This window comes from Amphichorda felina (assembly GCF_050947745.1).
Source record: "Amphichorda felina strain 45539 chromosome Unknown scaffold_2, whole genome shotgun sequence".
Taxonomy (NCBI): domain Eukaryota; kingdom Fungi; phylum Ascomycota; class Sordariomycetes; order Hypocreales; family Bionectriaceae; genus Amphichorda; species Amphichorda felina.
This window is the reverse complement of record NW_028145048.1, coordinates 740,562-765,200: the sequence shown is the minus strand read 5'-3', so window position 1 is coordinate 765,200 and position 24,639 is coordinate 740,562. Positions and strand designations below refer to the sequence as shown.

Below are 24,639 nucleotides of genomic sequence, written 5' to 3'. Positions count from 1 at the left end.
TCCGGGTGACCCTTGTGACCACTCTCTTTCGGCATTGCTCGATCCTAAGGACTACGTAAAACCTGTCAAAACTACTTCTGTCATGGCACCGGTTGCTGCGGGCAAAGATGCGATCGGAATAACCCTAACGCATCGCAATGAGGAATCCCAGTTTCTCTGCTGTACCCAACCAGTTCTCCAGCTATACCAGGGTGACTGCTGCATGCCATGCGCAGTTGCCCAGGCTGAGCGGGAGGGATATTCAGTGGTGATTGGTGGCTCGGAGACTACTCATTTTATGGAGATGGTAGAACGACAGGTCAGGTTACGGACTGATAGAGCGACGTGAGGGACGGCAGATGATTGCGGTTCGGCGAGCAAGTGAGGTAACCCACGCAGCATGCCTTCTGTGCTTCTCATGAAGGAGTTCTTGTTTTGGTAGAGGTAGGTTGAAGCTGTGGCCTAGAGCCAAGATTTCATTAAGCAATAAACTGGAGGTGTCACGAGCGTAGCCTAAGTGATATTAAGGATGCCCACGTGGCTACATGGCTAATTCTCCGTCTTTATCGAAGCCCGGATATTACATGCATTAATGCATAACTCCTGGATATATACTATAAAGTGAATTGTATAACTTCTCTCTCAGAGACATTAATGTTGCTTTTTGCTGTTCGCCGCGCTCCAGCATCCGCACGCATATTTCCTCGGATATCTTTACAATGACCCGGAACCCAGTGTATTTCAAGTGAAATGACAAGACGATGTAGGTATTGAGATCTTTTTACAAGCTTGCGAGCAAGAGCATAACCTTGAAGCTGCTCCTTGGTATATTCTCTAGGCTTTGGCAGCTGACCTATGGCAGTTTGACAGTCGGTAAAAACGATGACTTTGCGGAGACCAAGCGGGCCTTCTCGTCTTTCATTTGTTATGCTTGATATGGCAATTGCTAAGGCGCCTGCAATACCAGACATCTCAGCCTGGAGTTAGTAACGGTTACCACCCCGAGGTACTGAAAAAGATGTGACTGATGTTTGAGCCGCGAGGAAGATATGCTGCACTGTTGTTTTGCGTGGGACCGAGATTTGTTGACGGTAGGGGTTGTTGTTGGATTGAATGTTTATAGATAGTCATGGCGTAAATAATAATTATTGGTGAGTATCCGTATATGCAAAGTTCAAAACATAAGCGCGAGCATCCAGCCCTATTATGTCTATTCCCTAGAGTTTACTAATGAGTCACGTTGGAGATGAAGATAGCTGTCTCGTTCGCACCGAATGAGAGTTACTACCACAGAGCGTTGAGAAAACCTAATGTTCAAGGCTTGAAGTCTACCTACTACAAGTCCTTCCTGTTTGTCTTTGGGATTCCGAATATCCTCGTCGTGGCGAAATGGCCATTTAGGGTACTGCACAAAGCAACTTTCCTTATTATAGTCCTCCAGGCTCTATTTAATGGCAAATAATAAATTCTTCTATAGACATATGCTCTACAGCTTTTCTCAGTTAGAATCACCGTAACGAAGAGACAACGTATGCTGCGTAGTACGTGGTACTTACCCCCTAGCCACCCTGAGGAGGGCCCAGCGCCTATTCCCAGCACTCAGGACTACCATAACACAGGCATTTGTGATTTTCCACTCATCGTCCTTTCAATAATGGCCCGACTTCAAGTGCTGGCTGCCTCTGGGCACCTTATTGTTGCAGTATTACTCTTTGGAACCGGTGTGAGCCGAAAACTTCCGGTGGGGTCCCGTCTGTCCGGCAGGCGATGGATCACCGATAGACGGCCAATCCACCCACGATGAACCCACGATGAAGCCGCTGCGAAGCCGCAATATCCGCATGGAACCCGCGACCTTGAACTTTTCCGGGACCGCAAATCGCGGCAGTCGCCTGCGGTCTGGGCTAATCCCGATAGTACTGATCGCTGCTTTACTGCCAGCTCGGCGACGTGTAGAGCGCAGAACCCCTGCTTCGGCCAGCAGCGCCGAGCCGTCACCACCCATCAGAAAGCCTGTCGCTAATCGCGCTTCCCTCCTTGGGACCTGGGGCCTTGCATGGCGGAATACCAAGGAATACAGATCCCAATCTCAGAGACGTGGGAAACCCGCACCCGATGTCGCTGGACGGGACGCTTCCGATGTAACCAGGGGGAGACCTCTGCGGGATTTGAGCAACATGTTGGGCACCGTTCCGATTGCAACCCTCTGGATCGAGACTCGGATCTAAGTCGGCTGTATGATTTCCGTCTTCATCTCCTGCCGTCCGGTCTAATTCCATGCAACGTCTATGTGCCTATGTATGTATGTATGTCCGTCTAGTCAGGCGGTGCTGAGCCACCGTTGATACCGGGCCTTGCGGTCTATTTTTGTCTTGCATCCTTCACGTCTAAAACGCCCGTCGTAGCCCCCGAGTCACCTCGAGTAACCTCTTAGTTTACCGAAGGGAACGTGCCTAGCCGCCCTCCGTCGAGGACGATAACATCTCCGTTGGTGTACGCGCCGGCCCGCGAGGCCAGGTACAGCAACGTCCCACTCAGGTCCTTTTCGTCTCCCATCCTGCCCTGGGGCACCATCTCCCTGGGAACAGCGCCGGGTATGCCAGTCTCTCCTGCGTAAGCCTTGACAATGGGCTCTGACATTTCGCTGGGGAACACTGCCGAAGGTGAGGCGGTTAGCATCGCATTCTAGGCTTCAAAGGTCTGTTTGTTGTCGACTTACATCCTGGCGCAATGCAGTTGGCTCTGTTTATGTGTCATCTCGTCAGTCTCAAGCTATACAGTTGTCTCGTATAGGCCACTCCTGCTCACCGGATATTCCATTGAGGCAGCGCAACCGAGAGCTGCTTCGCTACCAGCGTCGCCGCAGCCTTGGACTGGCCGTACGGCCAACCCCCAGGTGCCTTCTTGTTGAACCCGGCGATGGAGCTCGTGACGATGACCTGTGACGACTGCTCCACGTTGCCCTTCTTGTTGCCCTGGTCCAGCAGCTTCAGGAACGCCATGGCCGTGAACCACACAGACGCCGTGTTGATGGCGAACGTGTTGACGTAGGCATCAAACGGAATATCGAAGCTCTCGGTCGCCCAGTCCTCCAACGACGTTTCGGGCCGCAGGGGCTTGACCTGGGGACCGCCGGTGCCCGAGTTGCAGATCAACAGGTTGAGGTAACCGGCGTCCTTCTCGATGAACTCGACGGCGGCCCTGAGGCTGTCCTTGGAGGTGACGTCGCACTGGATGGGGATCACGTTGGGACCAGTTGCGCCGGCGGCAGCGTCGAGGACTTCGCGACGACGGCCGGCGATGTACACTTTTGCGGCGCCGTTCTGGGCCAGCGCCTTGGTCATCATGAGGCCGATTCCTTCTCCGACGTCAGTTCTGTCTCTTGCCTTCCAATGCTGCCTGGTGACTCACCTGTTCCTCCACCGGTGACAAGGGCCACGAGGCCATTCACGTTGAAGAGGGCGCTAGCCGAGAGATCGTTGGATGTCATTGCGGGCTTCTATGGCGTGTTAAAGTTATTTAAATGATCAAAAGCGGAATCTGAATTCCAAGTATGCCAACCGACTGCAGAGAGACAGGAGATAATGAATGCTGAGTTTGGTATTGTCGAGTGTCGTGATCTCACCTCGTGGATACCATCACGCTATCATATACCCCGCGCACGTTGCTTCACCCCCACCATGGATGATAAACAAAGTCCACTTCCCAGCTCTGGTCGCTTGTCATCGTATCTGCGCCAAGAGAAATTGAAAGACTGAAGCTCCTCGGGCTGTATCTGTACTAAATCTGCAATGGAGCTGTAGCCGCCACTAATAACTTTCTAGCATCGCCGGAAGAAGCATACAGATATCACCATGATAAGTGTAATTGATAGCTAGGTTTGCCGTCGCAGTAGATACACCAATATTGTCATAGTACAGTGCCAAATTTCACAGGGGTTACACCAGAAATAGTAATTTATAAGCCCGAGTATTCGTAGCTTTGTTGCTCCATTGAAAAGCGCGGCGCACTGTGATGTAGGCGACTCTAGCCTGCGATTTGTGGACAACGCACAGTGTAACTTTTCAGTTCACACTAGTCGACCCTGACGCAAACTAATTTTTTGTAAGCCATCCGACATGGAAAAGCCCATCGATTAATTAGGTTATCAGCAGAAAAAGCCGACGCGCTCCACCGATCACCATGCCGAAACGGAAGCGCAACGCCGAGCCCAGCCTCCTCGAGAAGCTCGACAAGTACCAGAATGAAATCTTCAGAGCGCTGAAGGCCGCAAAGGGCTTCGAGCGCCAGCGCCTCAGCAAGCGGCTCCACGAACAGGGCGTCACCCCGGACAAGCAGCAGAGGCTGGAGCGCGAGATCGCCGTGCTCAAGGTACGACAAGGGCACTCTAGATGCTGTTACTTTTTTCTTTCTTTGCTGATGTCAATGCTATTAGTCGCTCGATCTGCATCAGACTGCGCAGTCGCATCTTTCCTCGTCGCTGCTCAAGGTCAAGTCCATCGCGGCCTCGACCGACCTCCCCGAAGAGATCCGCGCCGGCGTCCCGAAGCCCAAGCTCGCAGAGGAGGAGCGCGCGGCCCTGCACAATGTCACGAGCGGGCTGTACAACCGCAAGCCCGTCAAGGAGGCTGTAGACCGGGCCGTCGAGTTTGTCTGCCAGTCCCTCAACGTGCCCCCGCCGGGCAAGGGTAAGCAGCCCAAGAAGGCCAAGCGGGAAGACCAGGAGGAGCAGCCGTCGGACCGGATACGCGGCGGTGCTACCGAGGACAAGAAGCCGGTGCCGGAAGCGGCGGTCGTGGAGGAGGAGGAGGAGGAGGAGGAGGCGGAAGACGAGACAGACTTTGAGGGCTTCCAGAGCGATGTGGACGAGCCTGGACCTGCGGTGGGAGAGCCAGAGTCGGACAGCGAGGTGGAGGCTGATGAAGAGGATGCGTTGTCAAAGTACGACAATCTCCTAGGGAGCTCATCTGACGAGGATGATGAGGTGGACGAAAAGCTGTACGAGCGATTCAGGGGGAAGGAGAAGGTGAACTTGGACGACATCTCCCTCTCTGGATCCGGGTCCGAGTCAGACGATGAAGAGTCAGCACCGCCACCGCAAGAAGAAGAAGAGGAGGAGGAGGAAGCATCAGGCTCACCCTCGCCCTCACCGCCGCCAGCCAAGAAGAAGAAGGAGAAGAGGAGCGCCCAGCCCACCGGCCCCACGCGGGACTCGACGTTCCTGCCGTCCCTGATGGGCGGGTACGTCTCGGGCTCCGAGTCGGCGTCGGACGTGGACATCGCGCCGCCCAAGAAGCGCCGGGGCCAGCGCGCCCGCCAGGCCATCTGGGAGAAGAAGTACGGCGCCAGCGCCAAGCACCTGCAGGAGACCCAGAAGAAGAAGGGCAAGGGCGGCGGGCGGGACTCCGGGTGGGACATGCGGCGCGGCGCGGTGGACGGCGAGGACCAGGGGCGGAGGACGCCGTGGAAGAAGGGGGTTGCGAACCCGTTTGCCAAGAGGACGCGGGATGGCGAGGGCGGTGGTGCGGCTCAGGAGAAGCCGAGGCCCGTCAAGAAGGATAATGAGGGACCGCTACATCCCAGTTGGGAGGCGGCTAAGAAGGCCAAGGATGCGCAGAAGGCGCTTGGGTTTTCAGGCCAGAAGGTCGTGTTCGATTAGTCGCTTTGCAGGCATCAAGCAGCCGGACTGGCATGATGCTAGCGAGCAATCTGTCATGTACACTGGGAGTTGGCTACCGCCTCTACATGAAAGTTTCACGTAAAGAACATCCGCATAAGACATGGAGATACCCAGTCTGGGAATATACAGCGATATCTTATTTCATCGTCTATATGGCAGCGCTTGGTGACCATGGTCATAATATTAGATCCTGGCGGATTAGAACATCTCGCGAAATTGTGGAAACACGGTGTCATCCGCTCCGTATACACCGCCGCCTGAACCTGGACTGTGCAGGTCGGAGCCAGTACGGGCCCCATCCTCGTCATCGCCCATATGCTGAACACCATTCAAGCCCACATAGCCCTCGAATATCCGAGACATCTCGCTCTGGATCATGGCTCCGTTGTGGTCAACTTGTGCTCCCTGCTGTGAATGTTGTCGCGGAGGCATCGGTGGCCGTTGAAAAGGGGACTGACCCGCAGACCCCGGGTCCATGTGACCCCTAGCAAGACCAATCATCCCCAGTGCTGCTGTCGAATGAGGGTCATCGTCGGGATTGAGCCCGAAACGTGGTGCCACGTCCTTAAGTGACCGGATAGTCCTCCAAAGTCGCTGCGATACCCAGCTCTTGGCTGATAGATCCTTGACCAACTCAAGGGCAAGGTAAAACTCTTCTCGACAAACAGCGCTAAAGCGAACAGGCGCGTGAACTGAGGCTAAAAACACGACCGAGATGGCGGATGTGAGAAACTGGTGATAGAAGACTTGGATCTTCCGGTAAAGGTTTGTCGTGCTGTTAAGGTGATGTAAATACTGTATCGTGTCCCTGGCGAGGTCAATCACACGCTGCGCTTGGCCAGGGTTAGACATGATGCTCGTAGCACTATGCAAGACCGGCGTATATAGCCAGATACGAATCTAACATCTGTTAGGGTCCACCACTAACTACGACCAGAATCGATCGACATACCTGGTTGAGCCTGAGATATGTCCAAATTCGTAGGCGCTGAAGATTGTATGATGGAGTCGAGGTCATATGCCGCCATTCTTTACTCCAATTCCGAACCTTGACTTCTTCTGGCACGGTCTCGTACCATTGAAGTATCTCTTGGTCCAGACGTTCGATTTCCTCATGGCGCAACTCTCGCGCCAAAACGGGCTCGAAATGGGTCACCTGTCGCCATACCTTGGGACATAAACGGGAATACGTGATCATAGCGGACAGATATGGATGCTCGTCCTACATTAGAAGTTAGCTTCACTAAAGCGCTTTAGTTGTTTTGAAGCGTGGTCAGCTTACGGGAACTGGTAGCTGGGGGTCAATCTCATTGTCCTGGACAACGTATGGTAGGCCGGTTCCGAAAGCCCACCTCCGGTCGAGGACGTAGGCAGACCAGAAACTAACAAGAGCATTCTTTCTTTCCTGCTCATCCTTTATTTTCAGGAGACCCATAGATCTGTGAATTCCCAGCTCGAGGCACAGTCGCGCGACCTGGCCAATGACCCTCCAGGCGAGAACCTCATCATTGGAGAGATACCGGTAGCCTCCCAATAATGCTAGCAGAGGAAGGTTAGACACATTGCTGTCATCTGACATGAGCTTGCGATTGATCACAGATTCCATGCTTTCATAAAGTCGGACGGCTTTGTCGCTGTGTCCGTGCTCTTCCACAACAAGCGCACAACACATGACCATTTTGAGTAGTAAGGTCTTGTCGTCGTTAAGTGCCCGGAGCGGGCGCTGGGTTTTCAGTGTGTCGATAAAGGACGCCAGGCTTTTGGCGTGGGATATGACGGACTGGATGTCGACGACGGGATACATAAGGCCCACTTCCTCTTCATGAAACCGGCATAGCCGCACCATCTCATCCTTTCCAAACTCGACAAGAGGGTCAACCAAAATCGTCGTATCTGAAACCTGCGGGCTTACTCCCTCCGAGGGTTGTTGAGCTCGCTGGTCCTCACCCTCTCCAATTCCCTTGTACCCCATATTGGAAATAGTGTTGTTCGCGACGTCCAGGCTGTAAGCCATGCTTGTCGGACCCCTGAATGAGCCATACTTTCCATATGAGGTATCAGCGCGTTGCGCTGGCATAGATTGATATGGCGGGGACGGCGAGACGGCAGGCAATAGGCGATCTTGGACAGCGGCGAGCCGAGTCGGGTCGCTCTGTAGGGTTCGGACGGTCTGATTCAGCGCAGTTACCTCTCTCTGTAGGTTGCCAATCTGGTCCGTGACCTGCTTGAATTCGTCCGAGTCCTTAAAGTTGTTGGAGCAGCAATTCGGGGCGTACAGGCATGCCAGGTTGAGGTTGCCGCATCGTTGGCACGGGGTCTCGCCATTGCACTTGATTTTGCGACGTTTGCACTCGTTGCTGGAGTCGCAGTTAGTCGGGGAATCCTATGCACGGCGATGCGCTTGCGGCCAAATAGCTGGGCCTTTTGCAAGGGGAAGATATATGCGCAGGACGACATACCATGCGATGGAAATGTACTATGCGACAAGAGAGATACCGTTAGCATGGAGGGGTCAATGGCCACGTGAGGGGGGCCCCCGGAATCACATGAAGTGCTTACCCTATTCCTCTTACTTCTGGTCTGCTTGCTGGCGCTGCCGCTGTCGTCGACTGACTTGCGCTTGTTGCCATTGCCTCCGGTCGTCGAAGCTGGAGTCGTGGCACCAGTGGGTGCTGGAGCGGAATTGTCTCCGAGTGATGCGGAACGGCCGACGGGGCTGGGGTGAGGCTGCGGCTGCGGCTGCGGCTGCGGCTGCGAGTGCTGAGCCTCGTAAGGTGAGGCAGCCTCGCTGAGCGCAACAGGAGCCTGGGCAAGGTATCGCAGGTCAGTGACCTGAGTCTCAATCTGCTCCATTACGCGGTTGGGGGCAGGCGGCTGGCCATCGGGAAGGTGCTCAAAACTAGCCTGCGAGTCTTGGAGCTCAGCCGCCCACGATCCGCCAAAACGTGCTTGTCCCGAGTTAGCGTCCGTCCGTTCCTTCCCCAGACGACCCAGCCACATCTCCCACGTGACTCCCGCCATGGTTCCTCTCCGCCTTCCAGGTGTCACCAGAGCCAACTCTAGCCAGCCCCATGAGACGCAAACCCCCACTGCGACGCAATTCCGCCTTCGCACTGACGAGCGCGATGAAGTCCGTGATGGGGAAAGTTCAAGTCGGTCGACCGATCGACAACTAATCGGATGGTGAAACTACCGGTTGTCAACTAGGCCCAAGCAGACATCGTCGGCTTCTTGTGCGGCGCATGTTGGGGGGTTCGGATTGCCTAGCCGAAACCCTCAAATTGCCTACCCGTACGCCATGTTATAAGGCACGAACTCCAGGCCATGGCGCACGCCTGCAAGGATGGACGCCTCGTTTGAGCCCACCTCGCATGGTCGACAGCTCCGGGATTGAGCTCCCAAAACTCGCCAGACGAATTCCTGTTTTCGGGGGCTTCAACACCCGATGGGCCGATCTGCCGCATATGTGCCTGAAAATAACATCCCTGATCCAGGTTTGTCAAACACGTGTGCCGATTTCCACGTTGATTTCTCCGATACGTATTATTCCTGGGCTCCAATTGAAGCCCCGAATCCCCGAATCCCCGGGATCCAAAACGGAGATATACCTGCCTATTCCCGCTCCGACTGATGCGATTGTTCTCACCAATGACCTGATCGACAGTTTGGACGCCAGATAGACCCGACTTGCTGAGCCAGAAGCTGATCCTCAATGACGCTCAGATGGACCCCATCTGACAACATCCCTAATGCGAAACCAACATCTGGTCGAAGCAGTCGCACTCGAAATGAACGCTTCTAACGTCAACGGGCCTTGGGCCCTCTCCCTCATTGTCCGAATAGCGAGGCAGAGACCGCCGAAAAGAGGAGATTGCCATACTTCAGGAAGCTTGTCTTCAGAATTCGGGTCATGAAATGTGTCAGAGCAGTTCAGTGGCTCTGTTTATTCTTTTCGCGATGACCATTACCCAAATATTTGCCCTCCTAAACCAGCCGCTCAACTGCCTCGGCGACAAACTCCTTGCCACTCTCAGACCAGCTCCCCCCGACTGGCTCGCGACCCGCCGACTATCCGCTGTCTGAGAGGTTCCCATTCGCGCATTCAGAGCCCGGCTCAGGGGGGGTCTGCATGCCGTGGATAATTCTAGAATTGCTCCCCCGGCCCGTGTTGCGCTTCAGCATACACATCTCGACCGATATTCCTGGGCCAAATGCACACCCGACGACGTAGTCGCGCACGCAGCCACTGGGTGCCATGGCGTCCATGTCCTTCGTTCGCAGGCGATCCATGACACTGAAGATGGCGGCCGAGCTCGAATTGCCATGGTTGATATAGATGTCATAGCTGGCGCGCATGTGCTCGGGGCTAATGCCCATGGCGCGCTCGGCGCCCGTTAAAATTGTTGCGCCTCCTGGATGCATGGCCCAGTCGAAATGGGAGGGCTGCTGGTATTCAGCAGGGAGGTTGGGTAGTGAGGCCTTGAGATCCTCAAATACAGGTTTGATCGCGGCGCTGGTCATTTTGGGAACTCGGGGTGTGAGAATGACCTTCCAGCCTGTGCCAAGGTTACAAAACTTCTCCAATACTCTTTAGATTTAGTAGTACTCGCCTACAGGATCGACATTGAAGCCGAGATCGTCTTCTGTATCGGGAATGATACGGTGGTCCCATCCGAGAAGGTCGTACACAGACTGGGCAGGTTCACCGATACCGTTGCTCAGCACAACGGCGCCGGCGCCGTCGGAGAAGAGACAAGCACCTATCCTAGTCTCCTGGAGCTCATTGATACTGTCCAACTCACTGCGCACGAGTGTTGTGCAAACCTCAAGTGCGACGCACAGCACGCGCGCGGGTCTCCCGCGGGCGGTATGACCTAGTGCCAGGTTTGCGCCCGTCCGCAGCGTGGCAAGGCCACCACTGCAGCCAACTCCGTGGAGGAGTACTTTCTCGACCTGGTGCGTGATGCCGAGGTCTTTGGCGAGGTAGAAGTCAAAGCCCGGATTGGCGCTGTCGGTGCACGTCGTTGAGACGATGTGGGTGATTTGACTAAGATCGATCCCAGACTCCTTGATGGCCTTGCGCGCAGCACTAACGGCGAGGGGGACGCCATTGCTCATGAATGTTTCGTGGATCTCCTTTATCGACGGGGGCTTGTCCTGATTTAGGAGCGGGTTGTCAAATGTGCCGATGGCTGAGTGGGACTCAATGCCAGTGCACTGGTTCACCGCGAGGACCTTTCTCATTCTTTTATGGGCAGTTAATGCCATGGATGCCAATGAAGAAGTCGGATAGTCACATACGACTCTGTCTCGGGATAGAACTTCTCGCTCAGAATGCTCAACGCGCTGTGCTTGATCTCGTGGGGTGGGTATTGGGTCCCCAGGCCTATAATGGAGAGGTTTATCTCTCCGAACGGTGTTTGTGATGCCATTAGTGTGAATGTGGAAGGTTGATGAGAGGAAGACTGATATGAAAGCTCAGTGAAGCAACTAAGAAGTGGGATCGGGTCGTCGTGAGGATCGTCTAGTAGGAGGTGGGAGCCCAGTCAAGCTTCCAGAAAGAGACCTATGCCGTATGTCTACTATGGGAATATGGAAGGATTAAGGGAAAGGCTGCGACGCTCGGGGTATTGTTTAGTGGTGTGATGAAGATAACAATGACCCCTAGGATCTAGGGTCGTTCTTAGAGATATATATAGATATAATTCTGAATCCTTCTAGCAGCTTCGGATAGCGGCACAGTGATCTAGATTGGGGATACCTTGACCCTCTAGTCTTCAGGTGCGGGATGGAAGAGGCCAGGTTGTCGCTGCCCCCGCGCCTTGGCAACGACGATGACGCCTACGATAACATGTATCTGTCATTGAAAGTGGTTGCGCACCGCGCTTGCAAGATTGTTGCTCGAAAGGATTCCTCGAAAGTCGGAAATCGCCAACAACAGTGGATTGTCCTAACTCCTGGCAATGCGTCTACATACGCCCCAGTGATAAGCTCCTCCCAGCACCTTCCAGGGTCGCCCAGCGGCCATGCTTGCGCTGTCTCTCTAACCAATTCACAGGGCTTAATCGGCTGTGACTAAATTGTGCATGTTGTAGTTGTGGCAAAGTTGCTATATCCTGGAGCCCAAACATCAAGCCCCGGCATACTGTAACATTTCACAATCCCCTGAGTTCTAACCAAAACAAGTTGCGTCATCCCTGGCAACTATGCTGCAAATACTTACACCAGTAATCATGTCTTCTTTTCATTTTCAACTTTTCAAGTGCCAACCTGTGGGTTGTTACTGGTCGAGGGGTTTATCTGAAGCCGTAGATATGGGCACGACGTTGATCGTTTAAGCAGTCAATAGCCAACAAATAACACATGCCCCGCTGATGGCACTCGGGTATAACTCTAATTCGTATATATTACATGAAGTGCGTATAAGCCATGTCAAATGACCTCATGTGGTCGGAGTTACAAACACTGGTGCAGGATTGCCGTAGAGTAGAGTACTTACCGGTGCTACCCTCTTTGTCACACCTCTGCCGCTCGTATTCATATTGCTAGTACTTTGCACATTCTCAGTCCATTCGAGCAAAAATCCGGAGAATATTATACGTTTGTTACCTGATTGGGACAAACGATGACCGAGTTTCGAAGTTCTGCGCTGAGACTAGATCAAGTCCACCCCAGGCAAACTACCAGCCCACGGCCATGATCCCCCTCGCCAGGCTCCCTTCCTCATCTACAACATCGTCTCCTCTCTCGCCGGCCCCGAAGGTAACTCGCCCCACTATCCGACGCCGCCCGCCTAATCCTCCAGTGCTATTGGGGGCTGCCTCCTCTTCACCAACCTCATCAGTCTCATCTTCCTCGTCCGGCCTGGGGTCGATGGGACGATGCGCTTCATCACCTTCTCCCTCGCCTTTAGGCATGCCTAGCGCAGCTACCACCCCGTCGTGAGGATGCAGCGCGGCATCGACATCCAGAGGGGGTTGGGAGGCACCTTGGGCGGCCCGGCAGTGCATCTGGCGGCTCAAGCGCTGTTGATAGTGCCTTTTCTGAACACAGGGTTGACGGCATAACAATGGGACAACGGATTGCAAAAATATTTTGTTTTCCTTATATTTGATCTTCCATCTTTTATACAAACAGGCGCAGGCCTTCGGCATTAGCACTGAGTCCCTCCATGTCCTCATCCTCGCTCTCCTCCTCGTTGAGCTCCATCTTCTGGCCGAACAGCGTCCCGAAGAAGCGGTCAATAGCGCCCTGCTCCCACGAGCGCCGGTCCTCGGGCGCCATAAAGTTCTGCAGCTTCTCGTGCACGGTGAAGCGCATCTTGCGGCCCTTGCTCGCCTTGCGATCCACCGCCTTGCGCATCTTAATATCCTTGGACGCCGTCAGCATGACCGAGGGCACCGCGCTCGACTGGTCGCCCGCTGTGTCGACGGTGCGCTGGTCCACGAGCTCCTTGAGCAGCTGCTGGTAGAAGTCGGCATCGTCGTAGATGTTCTCATCCTCGGCGACCCGCTTAGCCGCCTGAGCGGGGGCGCACGAACGGGGCACCTGCGTCCGCTTGACCAGGCGGTACTCGGTGTTTGCCAGTTGCTCCTCCAGGTTGCTTGTGAGACTCTTCTTTCCCGAAAGGTCGTTGACGGCGCGCACCTTCTGTGACCACTTCTCCAGCGTACTCTTCCGGGCTTTGGAAATTCTCTTCTCATCTGCCTGGAGCTGTTCCCAGATTTGATCACTGGGAGTCGACGCGTCGATGGTACGCTTCCTCTTGGACCCGGCTTGGGCAGAGGGGCCGAAGTCGAACTTGAGGCCGCTGATGGTATTCAGGAGTTTGACGGCAGCCTCCTCGGCGGCCTCATAAGGTTCCGATTCTCCCTCCGGGCCATCCTCAATCGCAGGGAATGTGTTGGCAGCAACGAGAGCCTTCTGCAGGCGAATGCGAAGGTTGAGAAGTCCGTCGTAGATCTTGCGCTGCTGTTGAATCGCCAGGCCCTTTTGAACATCGGCGTTTGCGGATGCGGCACCAGGCGCCTTCGGACCGGAGGCGCCCTTCTTTGATGGACGATCACCTTCGTCCTCCGATTCGCTTTCATCGTCCTCGTCCTCTTCGTCACTGATTCCCTCTTCATCATCCATCTCCGAGCCATCCTCTTCTTCAGAGGATGCTCCTCCATCAACAAGGGCATCAAGCCCATCGTCCATGTCCTCGTCATCCCCCGAATCATCCATCTCGGAGTCATCCATGTCGTCAAGAGCGTCTTCGTCTTCGTCGTCATCCACCTCTGCGCCATCCTCTTCGTCGGATGAAGACATGAAGTCGGCAGCGGTGGCCCTCTTGCCTTTCGGCTTTGCCGGCTTTGAGCTTCCTCGGAAAGCGAAGTCTTTGAAGCGATCTTCATCCGACTCAGCCAGGGCGTCGTCGCTGTCAATTTCGGAATCGCCTGCCTTGGCCTCATCGGCTTCCAAGTTCACCAGGTCCGGGTCCGCATATTCTTCGCTTCCGCTCGACGCCCCATCGTCCTCGTTCTCGTCCTCCTCTTCCTCATCGCTCTCTTGTTCAAGCGCAGCTCGTGAGACCTTCGAGCCCCTGTACTGTGGGCCCAGAGACGCGGCATCCTTTTCTCTCAATTTGCTCTTGCCGACAGCCTCGTAGTGCTCCGTGCCGGCATTCTGTGTTTCGCCGGCCTCGCTCCCGCTGTCCGATTCGACGTCGCGACCTTCGGCTTCGGGGTCATAGTCTGGACGGCTGTCAGCATAAAATTTCGTATCAGGTCTTCCCAATGTGTCGCGTACCTTTGACAATGTGCTCATCGTCCTCAAACAGGTTTGCGCGGCCCTTCAGCTTAGCCATTTTGTGTATTCGGCTTTTTGAGCGTCGTTGTCTTGAAGTGTTGAAACACCCCACGTCCGGATTTTTTTTACGGTCCAAGTTGGGTCTGCCAGGGACCGGGAACTTTTAGGCGGTCAATAGTGGCAGAATTAGCTCGCCTCAAGAAGTGGGTCTCCAGCCTCATCATCACGACGACGTACGGATACTCGTACCGTGGAGATCTCGGGTTGAAAATAAATCCATTGTTACTTGAATATCGACTCTCTACTTTTTGTAATTGAAAGATGTTTCATATTTGTTTATTGTTTTAATTTTAACACAATTAGGTTGGTAATTTAATCGCAACGTGTTATCACAAGTCGCAAGCCGATATGGGTTCACTGCGACCGACTCCAGCTCGGTTGTTCCAAGCTTGTCGAGCTTTACAGCATGAAAACCCCCTTGTTAGCATCTACCATATTCTTAAAGTGAGGGCCTTGCTAATTCTTGCCAGGGCTTACCCCGATCGGGTACGCCACCGAGTTGGCCGAAGCGCCCTCAAAGGCGGAAGATCACAGGAGTCGACAAGGTCATTGCCGTATCCTCCGCAAAGGGCGGAGTGGGCAAGAGCACAGTTGCAGGTATGGATCTAAAGGCCTGGGTAAAAATTGTTTGCTTATAGTTGGTAGCCAATCTGTCTCTGGCGTTTGCCAAGCTGGGGTTGCGGGCGGGTATCCTAGACGCCGACATCTTTGGCCCCTCGATCCCAACACTCTTTGACCTTTCCGGGGAACCGAGGCTATCATCCAGTGGGTCTTTATATCTCAGATTGTGTGGGAGAAGAATGCTAAGCCGCCGAAGACAACCAGCTGGTCCCGTTGACAAACTATGGAGTCAAGACGATGTCCATGGGCTACCTCGTCGGGGAGAATGCGCCGGTGGTATGGCGAGGACCCATGGTGATGAAGGCCATTCAGCAGCTTCTGCATGAGGTCGATTGGGGCGGTCTTGACATGCTGGTCCTGGATCTGCCCCCTGGTACCGGCGACACACAGCTAACCATCACACAACAAGTCATACTAGACGGTAAGATGTCCTCCATCTCGTAACGGGAGGACCATGTGGCTCAAAATCTTCTAGGCTCGGTGATTGTCACAACACCCCATACTCTTGCTACAAAAGATGCGGTCAAGGGAATCAACATGTTCAAGACCGTCGATGTCAACATCCTGGGCCTGGTACAAAACATGTCCCTCTTCCAATGCCCCCATTGCAGTGGTGAAACCCATGTGTTTGGCTCAAATGAGAGAGTTGAGCGGATGTGTAGGGAGCACAAGATTGACTTTCTGGGGGATATTCCGTTGCATCCCAATATTGGAGATGATGGAGATAGGGGCAAGCCAACGGTAGTGTCAGAGCCTACGAGCGAGCGAGGAGTCGCCTTCATAAAAATTGCTGAGGACATCGCATCCAAAGTGGGTAGTAAAATATAGACAGGGTTGCCAGCGGTCACTTGTATATTATTTTATGTACCTTATTATCTAGAACCCATGTTAGACCGATACCCTGCAAAACGCCTCGGAAGCCGGCCATCTGCTTGACATTTCGCCATGTCGCGACATGAAATTGCGAAAGCAACCTCAGTCTGTGTTCTCCTATAGTGGTAGACGGCAGACTCAAAATAGTTAGTGTCTGCATCATCAATCATCAGGCGGGTTACCGTGAAAAGCAAACTCCAAACCCTAGACTACTCCTCCAACGCCGTCCGCAATCTGTCGAAAAGGGTGTCGTTCCTATCAGGAAGGCAGGTATTAGTCCAACTCCTCGTTCATCTGGTAGACATGGCGGCTTCGAGTCGGGTCTTTGCGCATGGCTTGGCCAGAGCCCGTGAAGCCAACTAAAGGCGCTGTTAGCAACTGGAGTATGTCAGCAGGACCCAAAAAGACTGACCTCTACCGCTGACCCCTTCGGGTGTTCGAAACATGCTCTCCTTCTTATGGGTCTTTGCAAACTTGGACTTGGCGTTGAACTCTTGCCACTTGTTCTTCCCGGCCTCCAGCTCTTTCTTGGCCTTGATTTTCTTAGCCTTAGGAGCTTTTACATCGGTGCTCTTCTCAGCATCCTTCTTCGCATCCGGATAGACGGTCGCGCCAGCCGACGAGACGACGCCAGGGGCGGGTGGGGCAACTGCAGCTGGGGATGCTGAAGGCGGGCCTTCCGCCTTCCTCTTGTTTGATACTGGCTTGATATCCCTTGACCTTAGAGTTTCCGTATTGTCGTAGCTCTTGAATTTGACGATGTAGATGGGGTCTGCTGAGGAGCCCGTTATGGAGGTGATTCGAGCAAGATAAAAGCCTTTGTCTCCAGATACCCACTTGGCCATGACGTTGTCGTTGACCTGGTAGTTTACCGGCGCCTCTTCCTTATCTTCGACGGGAGGGGGCCCTTTCTTAAAGGCTGGGTGGTTGTCTCGCGACCATTTCTCGGGCTCGGAGGGTGGGGGGGTGGGCTGCTTCGAGGCTGGCTTAGGCGCCTGCGCTGGCTGGAGCTCAGCAATATTTTCATTTAGAAGGTCGATGAAGTTTTTCAACTCGTCTTGTAGGGCTGAAAGTTCGGCGTTGCTGGGGTCGTCTCGTAATTGCGCGGCAACAATGTCGAGCTGGTTGGGAAGTTAATGGTTTGTTGTATGTGGCGTAACGGGATAAAAGGACTTACCTGTTCCTGGAACTGCTTCTTTTCCTCTTCCATGTTAGCTAGAGACATTTTGGCGGTTAGCTGCGCGTGGGCGAAGACTTTTATGCGGGTGTGGCCGTGGTTGTTGTTTGATGGCGAAGGCAAAGAAGTGTTGAAGATATGGAGGGTCCAGTGGACAATGAGGTCAGTCAGCGCGGAGTCTCCGAGCGCGGGGAGTGGGTCCACATGAGAACAACAGAGGAGATCACGTGAGCCATCGGCATTGCAAGTATGTAGGTAACTATCCGTACGGAGGTATCAACTGCGTACCGATCAAATCAAACGAAGATGTTTGCAATCATCCTAGCAGAAACTCAAGTATTCCTTATGGTACATCGCCAGGCCTTTCTCAACTATGGAAATACGGCTGATTGGCATTTACCCATTTGGACCTGGCATCAAATCTTTTGCACCTCTTTCCGTTACTGATACGCATTTCCCGTTGATCGCTCCGAAGCCGGGGATCGAAAAGGAGACCCTTCGAACGATCCAAGTACCTCCACCAGAGACCATGTCTCCCAGACAGCTCCAGTTAAGTGTATAATATCGTAAAAATAAAAATAAAAGAACCGAAATGCATCGTATTTTTAGCATGCCTTTGTCAAGCAAGATTAAAACATGAGGCAACTCTTTTGTGACTTCCCACTTTGGGTGGCGTGGCGCCTTCCGCTGGGACGACTCTCAGTTGCCCTAGACAACTTGCATCCTTTAGCTCTCAAGTCCACGATGAACCCTTGAACACAGAACCTCGACAACCTCCACACTCTGATTACTTTCAACGGCGGACTATGGATGCTATGGTCTTTTCTGTGCACGCCTAGAGTTTTGAATGCCTTGAATGTACCACTGGGGGTATCCGATATTCTAGCTCTTTCGACCCCTTGGGTATGGTTTTCGCGTACGAGTAGACGCTGGCCGCCACCATGATGCCACGAGATCAACGTCGATCTCACGTGCGGCGTGCCAACGTAACGGCTTGCACAAGATGCAGGTCCCGGAAGCAGCGATGCGACCAACATCTGCCGGCCTGTTCCAACTGCGAGCGAGCTGGAGCCGAGTGTGTCAGCACTGACATTGATGGCAGACTCGCTCCCCGAAGGTTCGGCTCATGGTGCAACCACTGCTTGAATCTCTTTATTAACACGAGTTCAGTTATATGAAGAGCCTCGAGGATCGGATTACTTATCTTGAGACTCGCCTCATGGCACACGGGATTCAAGATACCGAGACACTGTCTGTAGACGTATCTCCCCTTGCCGGCAATAATCTTAGAACTGCGTCGACTCCGCCCCATGAGCCTGAGGGACCATCGCAAGACCTGGTTGGCCATATCGCGCTTGAAAGTCTCCAAACCGACTCGTTTGCAACATCCCTTATTAACCGAAATGGCCTATCGTTGCTGAACTCACTTCTCACCCACCCTATCGCAAAGCTGGCTCGAGGTGCTGGGACATCCGAACATCATACTTTGCTTCATGAACTCCCGTACGAGACTCGTGCGGGTATGCCGCCAAAGGGCGCTGCCCGACGACTTATAGACACGTATTTCGAACACTGCGACTTCTTCTCACCCATCATCTCTTCAAAAGAGGATTTCTTTGCTACGATCGAGCCCTTATACAGCACTTCGGATCCGGGCCGGCCCCTTATCAATGCCAAGTTCCGGGCATTGATTGTATTTGGAACTGCTATCTTACTCTTAAACAGGAGCGACCCATCTGTGCCGATTTCGCGGTCAGAGGGTTACTTCGTTGCGGCTGTGCAGGTCTTCGCCCGTCACTCTAATTCTATCTGTACAGGCGACTTAGAGCACCTCATAAATTTGCTTCTTATTATACAACACTCATGTTTCTGCTCCAACCTGACAGCTGCTTGGCACTTCCTCGGACTAGCAACGAGACTCGCGATAGAACTAAACCTACATAACGAGAAGCTCGTCATGTCTCGGCTTAACCTCGACGCAGCTAACATTAGGCGTTGGCTTTTTTGGGCTACCTATGTGTTTGAGCGCAACCTCTGCGTCATTATCGGACGCCCTTTCTCAATACCTGATGAGGCGATAGAGACTCAGCTTCCGGACGCCCCGGCCGACGAACCTCGGCGTCTTCTTGCCATCCACCTTATCAAAGTCCGCCGCCTAGAGTCTGAGATGCACACTACGCTACACCAGAAACGTCCCTTGAACGGGGCATTATTAGACCCGACAGTATGGAAAAACGATATGCGTCGCCGGCTTTTCGAGTGGCATGCCTCTGTACCACCCTGTGCCAGCCAGTTTGCACCCACAGACCTCTTCCCCGGGTACCTCCACAATGCCATGGTACTTCTCCATTATCCATCACCACTTCTTCCCAAAACCTCAAACGGGGATTTATTTACGTTAGCCGAGCATGCCAGGAGTAGCATCGAATGCTACCGGCGAACCTTCCGGTCCGGTGAACTGCGGTTCTACTGGCGGACGGTACACAATCTTTTTAGGAGTGGTGTTGCCGCGGTCTATTGCTCTCATGTCGCCGAGGTGCAACAGCTGGGGTCGAGCCTCGGCGACTTGACGGGCGCATTGAACTCCTGCTCTTCCATACTTTGGGGTATGGTTGAGCGGTACCCACCAGGCAAGGCATACCGGGACATATTCGAGAATCTTGTCAGCTCCGTCGCCAGGCAGGATTGTGGCACCCTTGGTGCGTACGGGCATGATCATCTTTCAATGCTTGATCATATTTCGGCAGGTCTTGAAGACACCGACCTGCCGCTGCCAGCGATAGATACGATATCCTGGGGCTTTGGGAATTCTCAGCCCCATGATGAGGCCTTCGCTTCACTAACTAGACACGAAAATGTAATATGAGACCAATCACAAGATCTCTTAGAATACCAAGTCGATACACATGGGTTGAAATAGAAATACATTGGCTGGAAAATGGAGTCACTCAAAGCCTTCATATAGTACACTATCTGTCCGCCGAAGCTCGCCGGTAAACTCTTGATGTCATCACAGGTCGAACTTCCTCTCCTGGGCAACCTCATGCTCCTCACTCCCCCCACGGCTCGAACGGACCTTCTTGTTATCCCGCCAGTACACCCACATGATCAGCAGTGTGATGGGAATGGCCGCTACATAGAGCAGCAGGATGGCAAGGAATGCCCTCGTGTAGCGCGGCGCGTCCGACGACCGAAACAGTTGCTGGCCCGCAATGCCGCCCAGGTTGCTGCCGATGACGGCCATGGCCAGCCCGATACTCCGCTTGCTGGGGTTGGTCGCGTTGATGTTGAGCCACGCGTCGTTGAGGCCCTGCGCCAGCGCGTTGCCACCGCTGAGGAGCGTGAAGATGGCGTACCGTGTCCACTTGGCCCCGGATGTCTGCCCGAACAGTGCACCGGCAAAGGCAATGGACCAGAGGAAGGCGACGATGGACCATGGCCCGCGCAGGCGGGTCTTGTCGGAGGCGAGGGAGATGAGGCACGAGAGGACGATGACCAGCACGCTGCTGACGGCATTGAGCAGGTTGGCGTCGGTCTTGCTGAAGCCGAGGCTCTTGATGACGAATGGTCCATACAGCTGCAGACCTCCCTTAGGGGTCAGGCTGACGACGTTGAGGATCATGTGGAGCCACAGGCGGTAGTCGATGATGGCTTCCCGGAAGTCGTTTAGGGTGATTTTGGCCTTGTCCGCCCCCTTGGTCTCGTCGTCGGCAAGCACGCGAGCGCGAAGGATGGTGCGTTCGCGGTCGGAGAAGAAGTCCCAGCGCCGGTGAATAGGGGCCGTGTGCGCCGGACTCCGGGGAAGGAAGGCGACAAAGGCTACGAAGACGAGCAGCGTGATTACTCCCTCGACTAGGAAGCACCGATTAGTTGGGATGTCCTGCCCACACCCGGAAGATATCTGACACCACTTACTTATGAAGAGCCACTGCCACCCTGATAGGCCTTGCCTGCCGCCCATTTTGAGAATCCCCGCGGCGATCAGGGAGCCAGTTGCCGTGGCGCCGTAGTTTCCAAAGTAGAAGATGGCCGTCCGGAGTGCCAGCTCTTGTCTAGTGTAGAACAGTGCTAGCATGTACTGCCCTCCGGGGATGTAACCGCCCTCGAAGACACCCAGGAGGAAGAGGGTAGCGTAGAAGGAGTGGATGTCGGTGCACCATGCCTGGGTCAGGGCAATGGTCCCCCAGATAAACATCTGGATGGTGAGCCAGACCGGGGCACCCAGCCGCTGGAGAAGAAGGTTAGAGGGGATTTCGGCAAGCACAATGCCGACGCCCAGCAGCTGGTTCCCAAGGTTGACATCGTCCGTGGTGATTCCGAGGTCGGTCGTAATGGTGTCGGTCAGGGCGTTGCCGATATTACTGCGGTCGAGCTGAAGGACGAAGAAACCGCTGACGAGAAGCGGCATGAGGAAGAAGTCGAGCCTTGCCGCAATTAGCAAAAAAAGACAAACAGGAAAGGTGGTAACCGAAGGAACCAACTTTTTCAAGACCGAGCGCTCCTCTTTTGGAGTCCATTCTGGATGCTCGACTCCGTCTTTGCAGAACTTGATCGCTGAGTCCTTCTTGCAAACGTCCGCTGTAACGGAAGCCTTGTCTTCCATTTTGGATAGTGCCCCTCTAAGATGTCAAAAAAACCCTGAGAGAGTGAGAAAACGTCCTTTGTGATACCGCCACTTGAAATGCTGGCAACCAAGGCCAGTATTCTGTATTACATGCGAACCAACGGACGCCGATGGACGCCGGTGGTTCCACCTGCCCAGATATAGGAGTCTGGAGGCAGAGGCTACCCTGTCGACCCCCTCCCATGGATATTGCGACATGTCGCTAGTGCATGGCGTATACTTGGTGGAAATGATACTATTCGATCAAGGCATGGAGTTGAGCGATGTTGTCGAGTCATAAGCTGGGGAAGAGATGCTCTGCCGCACTAGTTATCGGAGGTGAGCGTCGGGATTTGGTCCGAAGCGGGTCTCCTGGAGGATCCACAGGACCGAAACGAGGCCGTCGAGCCGTTTCGTCTTGGTCGATCGGAGGTGAGCGATACAGTGGATTCTAGCGACTATGAGAGGGCGGATGGCGTTGATGATGGCCGTCGCGAAAGGGGACAGTTTCTTCTTCAGCTTAGTTAGTTTCTACATCCCTCGCACTCTTGGACCACCAGCCGTGCTACCCCTCTACACTCCTACTTGACAGATCACAATGTCTCGCGACCCAGCTCGACCAAACGTGGTGCTCGCCCTGGCCGACAATCTTGGCTGGGGTGAGTTGGGGTGCTATGGGGGAGGCACTCTCCGCGGAGCTGCGACTCCACGGATCGACAAGCTGGCCACCGAAGGGCTGCTCCTGCATAACTTCAACGTTGAAAGCGACTGCGTCCCGACGCGCTCGGCGCTCATGACTGGACGGCACCCCATTCGCACCGGCTGCCGCCAGTCCGTCCCCGCCGGGTTCCCCCAGGGGCTGACGCCGTGGGAGAAGACACTGGCTGAGTGCCTCAAAGAGAATGGCTACGCCACCGCTCACCACGGAAAATGGCATCTGGGAGATACGCCCGGAAGATACCCTTCTGACAGGGGCTTCGACGAGTGGTTTGGAATTCCAAGGACCACGGATGAAACACAGTTCACATCGGCCATCGGCTACACCCCCGAGGTGGCCGAGCTGCCGTACATCATGAAGGGTGTGGCTGGCCAAGACTCGGAGAACATTTGTGTCTATGACCTCGAGAAGCGGCGAGAAATTGACGAAATGCTGGTGGATAATTCCAAAGACTGGCTGAGCCGCCAGGCGGCCGCCGAGAAGCCTTTCTTCCTGTACCACCCCCTCGTCCACCTCCACTTTCCCACCCTCCCGCACAGAGACTTTGCCGGCACGACCAAGCAGGGAGATTTTGCCGATTCCATGGCGGAGATGGACTATCGAGTGGGCCAGCTGCTCGACCATCTCGACTCCCTTGAGCTCAGAGAGAACACCGTCTTCATCTTCGCCTCAGACAATGGGCCTGAGTTCAGGGAACCGTACCGTGGGACAGCAGGACCATGGTCAGGAACGTACCACACAGCGATGGAGGGGAGCCTCCGTGTGCCATTCATTGTCCGATGGCCTAGCAAAGTCCCCCAGGGGGTCACTTCGAACGAGATGGTGCATGTCACGGACATTTTCACGACAGTCTTGTCCGTGACAGCCTCGCCAGTGCCATCTGATAGGCCGGTTGACGGCATCGACCAGAGCAAATTCTTCCAGAGCCCAAGCACGAACAAGTCAGAGAGGACAGGGTTCATGTTCTATCTCAAAGAGGAGCTGCGAGCCATCAAGTGGAAGGACTGGAAGCTTCACCTGGTGTGGGAGCCCAAGGTCAACCAATCGTCGGGGCGGCTGGAGTCGCCGTACCTGTTCAACATTGTCAGGGACCCCAAGGAGGAGTCAGACATTATGGCGTTCAACACCTGGGTGCTGCAGCCCATGTTCAAGCTCAAGGCGGAGTTTGAGAGGAGCCTCAAGACGGACCCTGCACCTCCAGATCCGCTGAAGAACTTGTAGATGAATTTTATACACGGGTTTGACGGGTAATCACACCGCTGAGCATCACGAGACCAGAGAGGATGTAGCTCCTGTAATATACGTACAGGTACCAAGAACATCCGTCGATAGAGGAGAAGCAAGGAACATGGACCAGAATGCCCACGTGGACCGTCGTGACACCGTGTCGGCATAAGTGAAACCGCATTGCTGGAAACCGTGGCCGGATCCAGTGCGAGGCGAGGGAGAAACCGGGACGGCTCCAGGTCGGTTTGCAGCGTTTCACATGTCAGATGGGTGATGCGCTGATAGAGGTCAGACAGGTGAATAAAAGCCTAAAAAGGCGGCTGTGGATGGATGGTGAAATCTCCAGGAATGTGAATGTGGGTGGGAATCTCGAACGTCGCAGCAGCCCCACGGCTACACACCACTACGGCACTACGGCCAGCACCAAGCAGCAGTTATTAGGTAGGTAGTGACAGCACTGCAACTTGCTGCTGCCACATTCATCATCCGTCCGCCCAGCCCCATTGCAGCATCATCCCCGTTGATGAGCTGGAGCTTCACGCGTTCTGTCGCCAATTGCCCTTCCAGCACTCACCCACTTCCCACGGCCTCGCTATACCCGGTGCGCTGAGTCCGCAATCGGCCCGCCCAGGTGCATTGACGTTGAAGAAGGGCCAGACCTCCCCCAACGCCTGGCAAGCCTCAAATCGACATCCCTGCTTGCCCTCCGTCATCTTGCACTCAGCTGCCACAAACAGAGGCGGTCCCGGCCCGTCCAGCTTCGTTGTCCTTCTAATACCCCGACTCCCGAATCACGACCGCGCTTCCTCAATCTATACTGTAATCCTGCTGCCTCATCCGACGCCCCCGTGGGCACGAGGACCAGGACAACGACAACGACAACGACAACAACAAACGTGATATCTCCCACA

The 24,639-nt window shown here is 54.3% G+C and overlaps 9 protein-coding genes across 9 annotated transcripts; 3 read left to right on the top strand and 6 right to left on the bottom strand.

Moving 5' to 3' along the window:
- Window positions 1-2,409: 2,409 nt before the first annotated feature.
- On the bottom strand, window positions 2,410-3,469 carry ACO1O0_001802 (SDR family NAD(P)-dependent oxidoreductase; the record flags this gene model as incomplete). The annotated part of the gene is made up of 4 exons (XM_083191283.1): window positions 2,410-2,633; window positions 2,699-2,721; window positions 2,788-3,337; window positions 3,391-3,469. The coding sequence occupies 4 exons, from the start codon at window positions 3,467-3,469 to the stop codon at window positions 2,410-2,412; spliced, it is 876 nt and encodes a 291-aa protein (XP_083052497.1).
- A 692-nt stretch (window positions 3,470-4,161) lies between these two features.
- Window positions 4,162-5,638, top strand: ACO1O0_001801 (Bud-site selection protein; the record flags this gene model as incomplete). Its single annotated transcript, XM_083191282.1, has 2 exons — window positions 4,162-4,350; window positions 4,415-5,638. The coding sequence occupies 2 exons, from the start codon at window positions 4,162-4,164 to the stop codon at window positions 5,636-5,638; spliced, it is 1,413 nt and encodes a 470-aa protein (XP_083052496.1).
- A 219-nt stretch (window positions 5,639-5,857) lies between these two features.
- Window positions 5,858-8,680, bottom strand: ACO1O0_001800 (uncharacterized protein; the record flags this gene model as incomplete). Its single annotated transcript, XM_083191281.1, has 4 exons — window positions 5,858-6,487; window positions 6,612-6,815; window positions 6,942-8,042; window positions 8,219-8,680. 4 exons carry the CDS (start codon window positions 8,678-8,680, stop codon window positions 5,858-5,860), a joined length of 2,397 nt encoding a protein of 798 aa, XP_083052495.1.
- Window positions 8,681-9,727: 1,047 nt separating this feature from the next.
- ACO1O0_001799 (thiolase-like protein) lies at window positions 9,728-11,091 on the bottom strand (the record flags this gene model as incomplete). The annotated part of the gene is made up of 3 exons (XM_083191280.1): window positions 9,728-10,207; window positions 10,274-10,904; window positions 10,961-11,091. The coding sequence occupies 3 exons, from the start codon at window positions 11,089-11,091 to the stop codon at window positions 9,728-9,730; spliced, it is 1,242 nt and encodes a 413-aa protein (XP_083052494.1).
- Window positions 11,092-12,784: 1,693 nt separating this feature from the next.
- BFR2 (apoptosis-antagonizing transcription factor) lies at window positions 12,785-14,507 on the bottom strand (the record flags this gene model as incomplete). The annotated part of the gene is made up of 2 exons (XM_083191279.1): window positions 12,785-14,394; window positions 14,450-14,507. 2 exons carry the CDS (start codon window positions 14,505-14,507, stop codon window positions 12,785-12,787), a joined length of 1,668 nt encoding a protein of 555 aa, XP_083052493.1.
- An 866-nt stretch (window positions 14,508-15,373) lies between these two features.
- On the top strand, window positions 15,374-15,747 carry ACO1O0_001797 (P-loop containing nucleoside triphosphate hydrolase protein; the record flags this gene model as incomplete). Its single annotated transcript, XM_083191278.1, has 3 exons — window positions 15,374-15,551; window positions 15,606-15,703; window positions 15,742-15,747. The coding sequence occupies 3 exons, from the start codon at window positions 15,374-15,376 to the stop codon at window positions 15,745-15,747; spliced, it is 282 nt and encodes a 93-aa protein (XP_083052492.1).
- A 529-nt stretch (window positions 15,748-16,276) lies between these two features.
- On the bottom strand, window positions 16,277-17,228 carry ACO1O0_001796 (tudor domain-containing protein; the record flags this gene model as incomplete). The annotated part of the gene is made up of 3 exons (XM_083191277.1): window positions 16,277-16,362; window positions 16,416-17,124; window positions 17,181-17,228. The coding sequence occupies 3 exons, from the start codon at window positions 17,226-17,228 to the stop codon at window positions 16,277-16,279; spliced, it is 843 nt and encodes a 280-aa protein (XP_083052491.1).
- A 2,962-nt stretch (window positions 17,229-20,190) lies between these two features.
- Window positions 20,191-21,783, bottom strand: ACO1O0_001795 (major facilitator superfamily domain-containing protein; the record flags this gene model as incomplete). The annotated part of the gene is made up of 3 exons (XM_083191276.1): window positions 20,191-21,032; window positions 21,096-21,604; window positions 21,662-21,783. The coding sequence occupies 3 exons, from the start codon at window positions 21,781-21,783 to the stop codon at window positions 20,191-20,193; spliced, it is 1,473 nt and encodes a 490-aa protein (XP_083052490.1).
- A 598-nt stretch (window positions 21,784-22,381) lies between these two features.
- On the top strand, window positions 22,382-23,722 carry ACO1O0_001794 (alkaline-phosphatase-like protein; the record flags this gene model as incomplete). The annotated part of the gene is made up of 1 exon (XM_083191275.1): window positions 22,382-23,722. One exon carries the CDS (start codon window positions 22,382-22,384, stop codon window positions 23,720-23,722), a length of 1,341 nt encoding a protein of 446 aa, XP_083052489.1.
- Window positions 23,723-24,639: the final 917 nt, after the last annotated feature.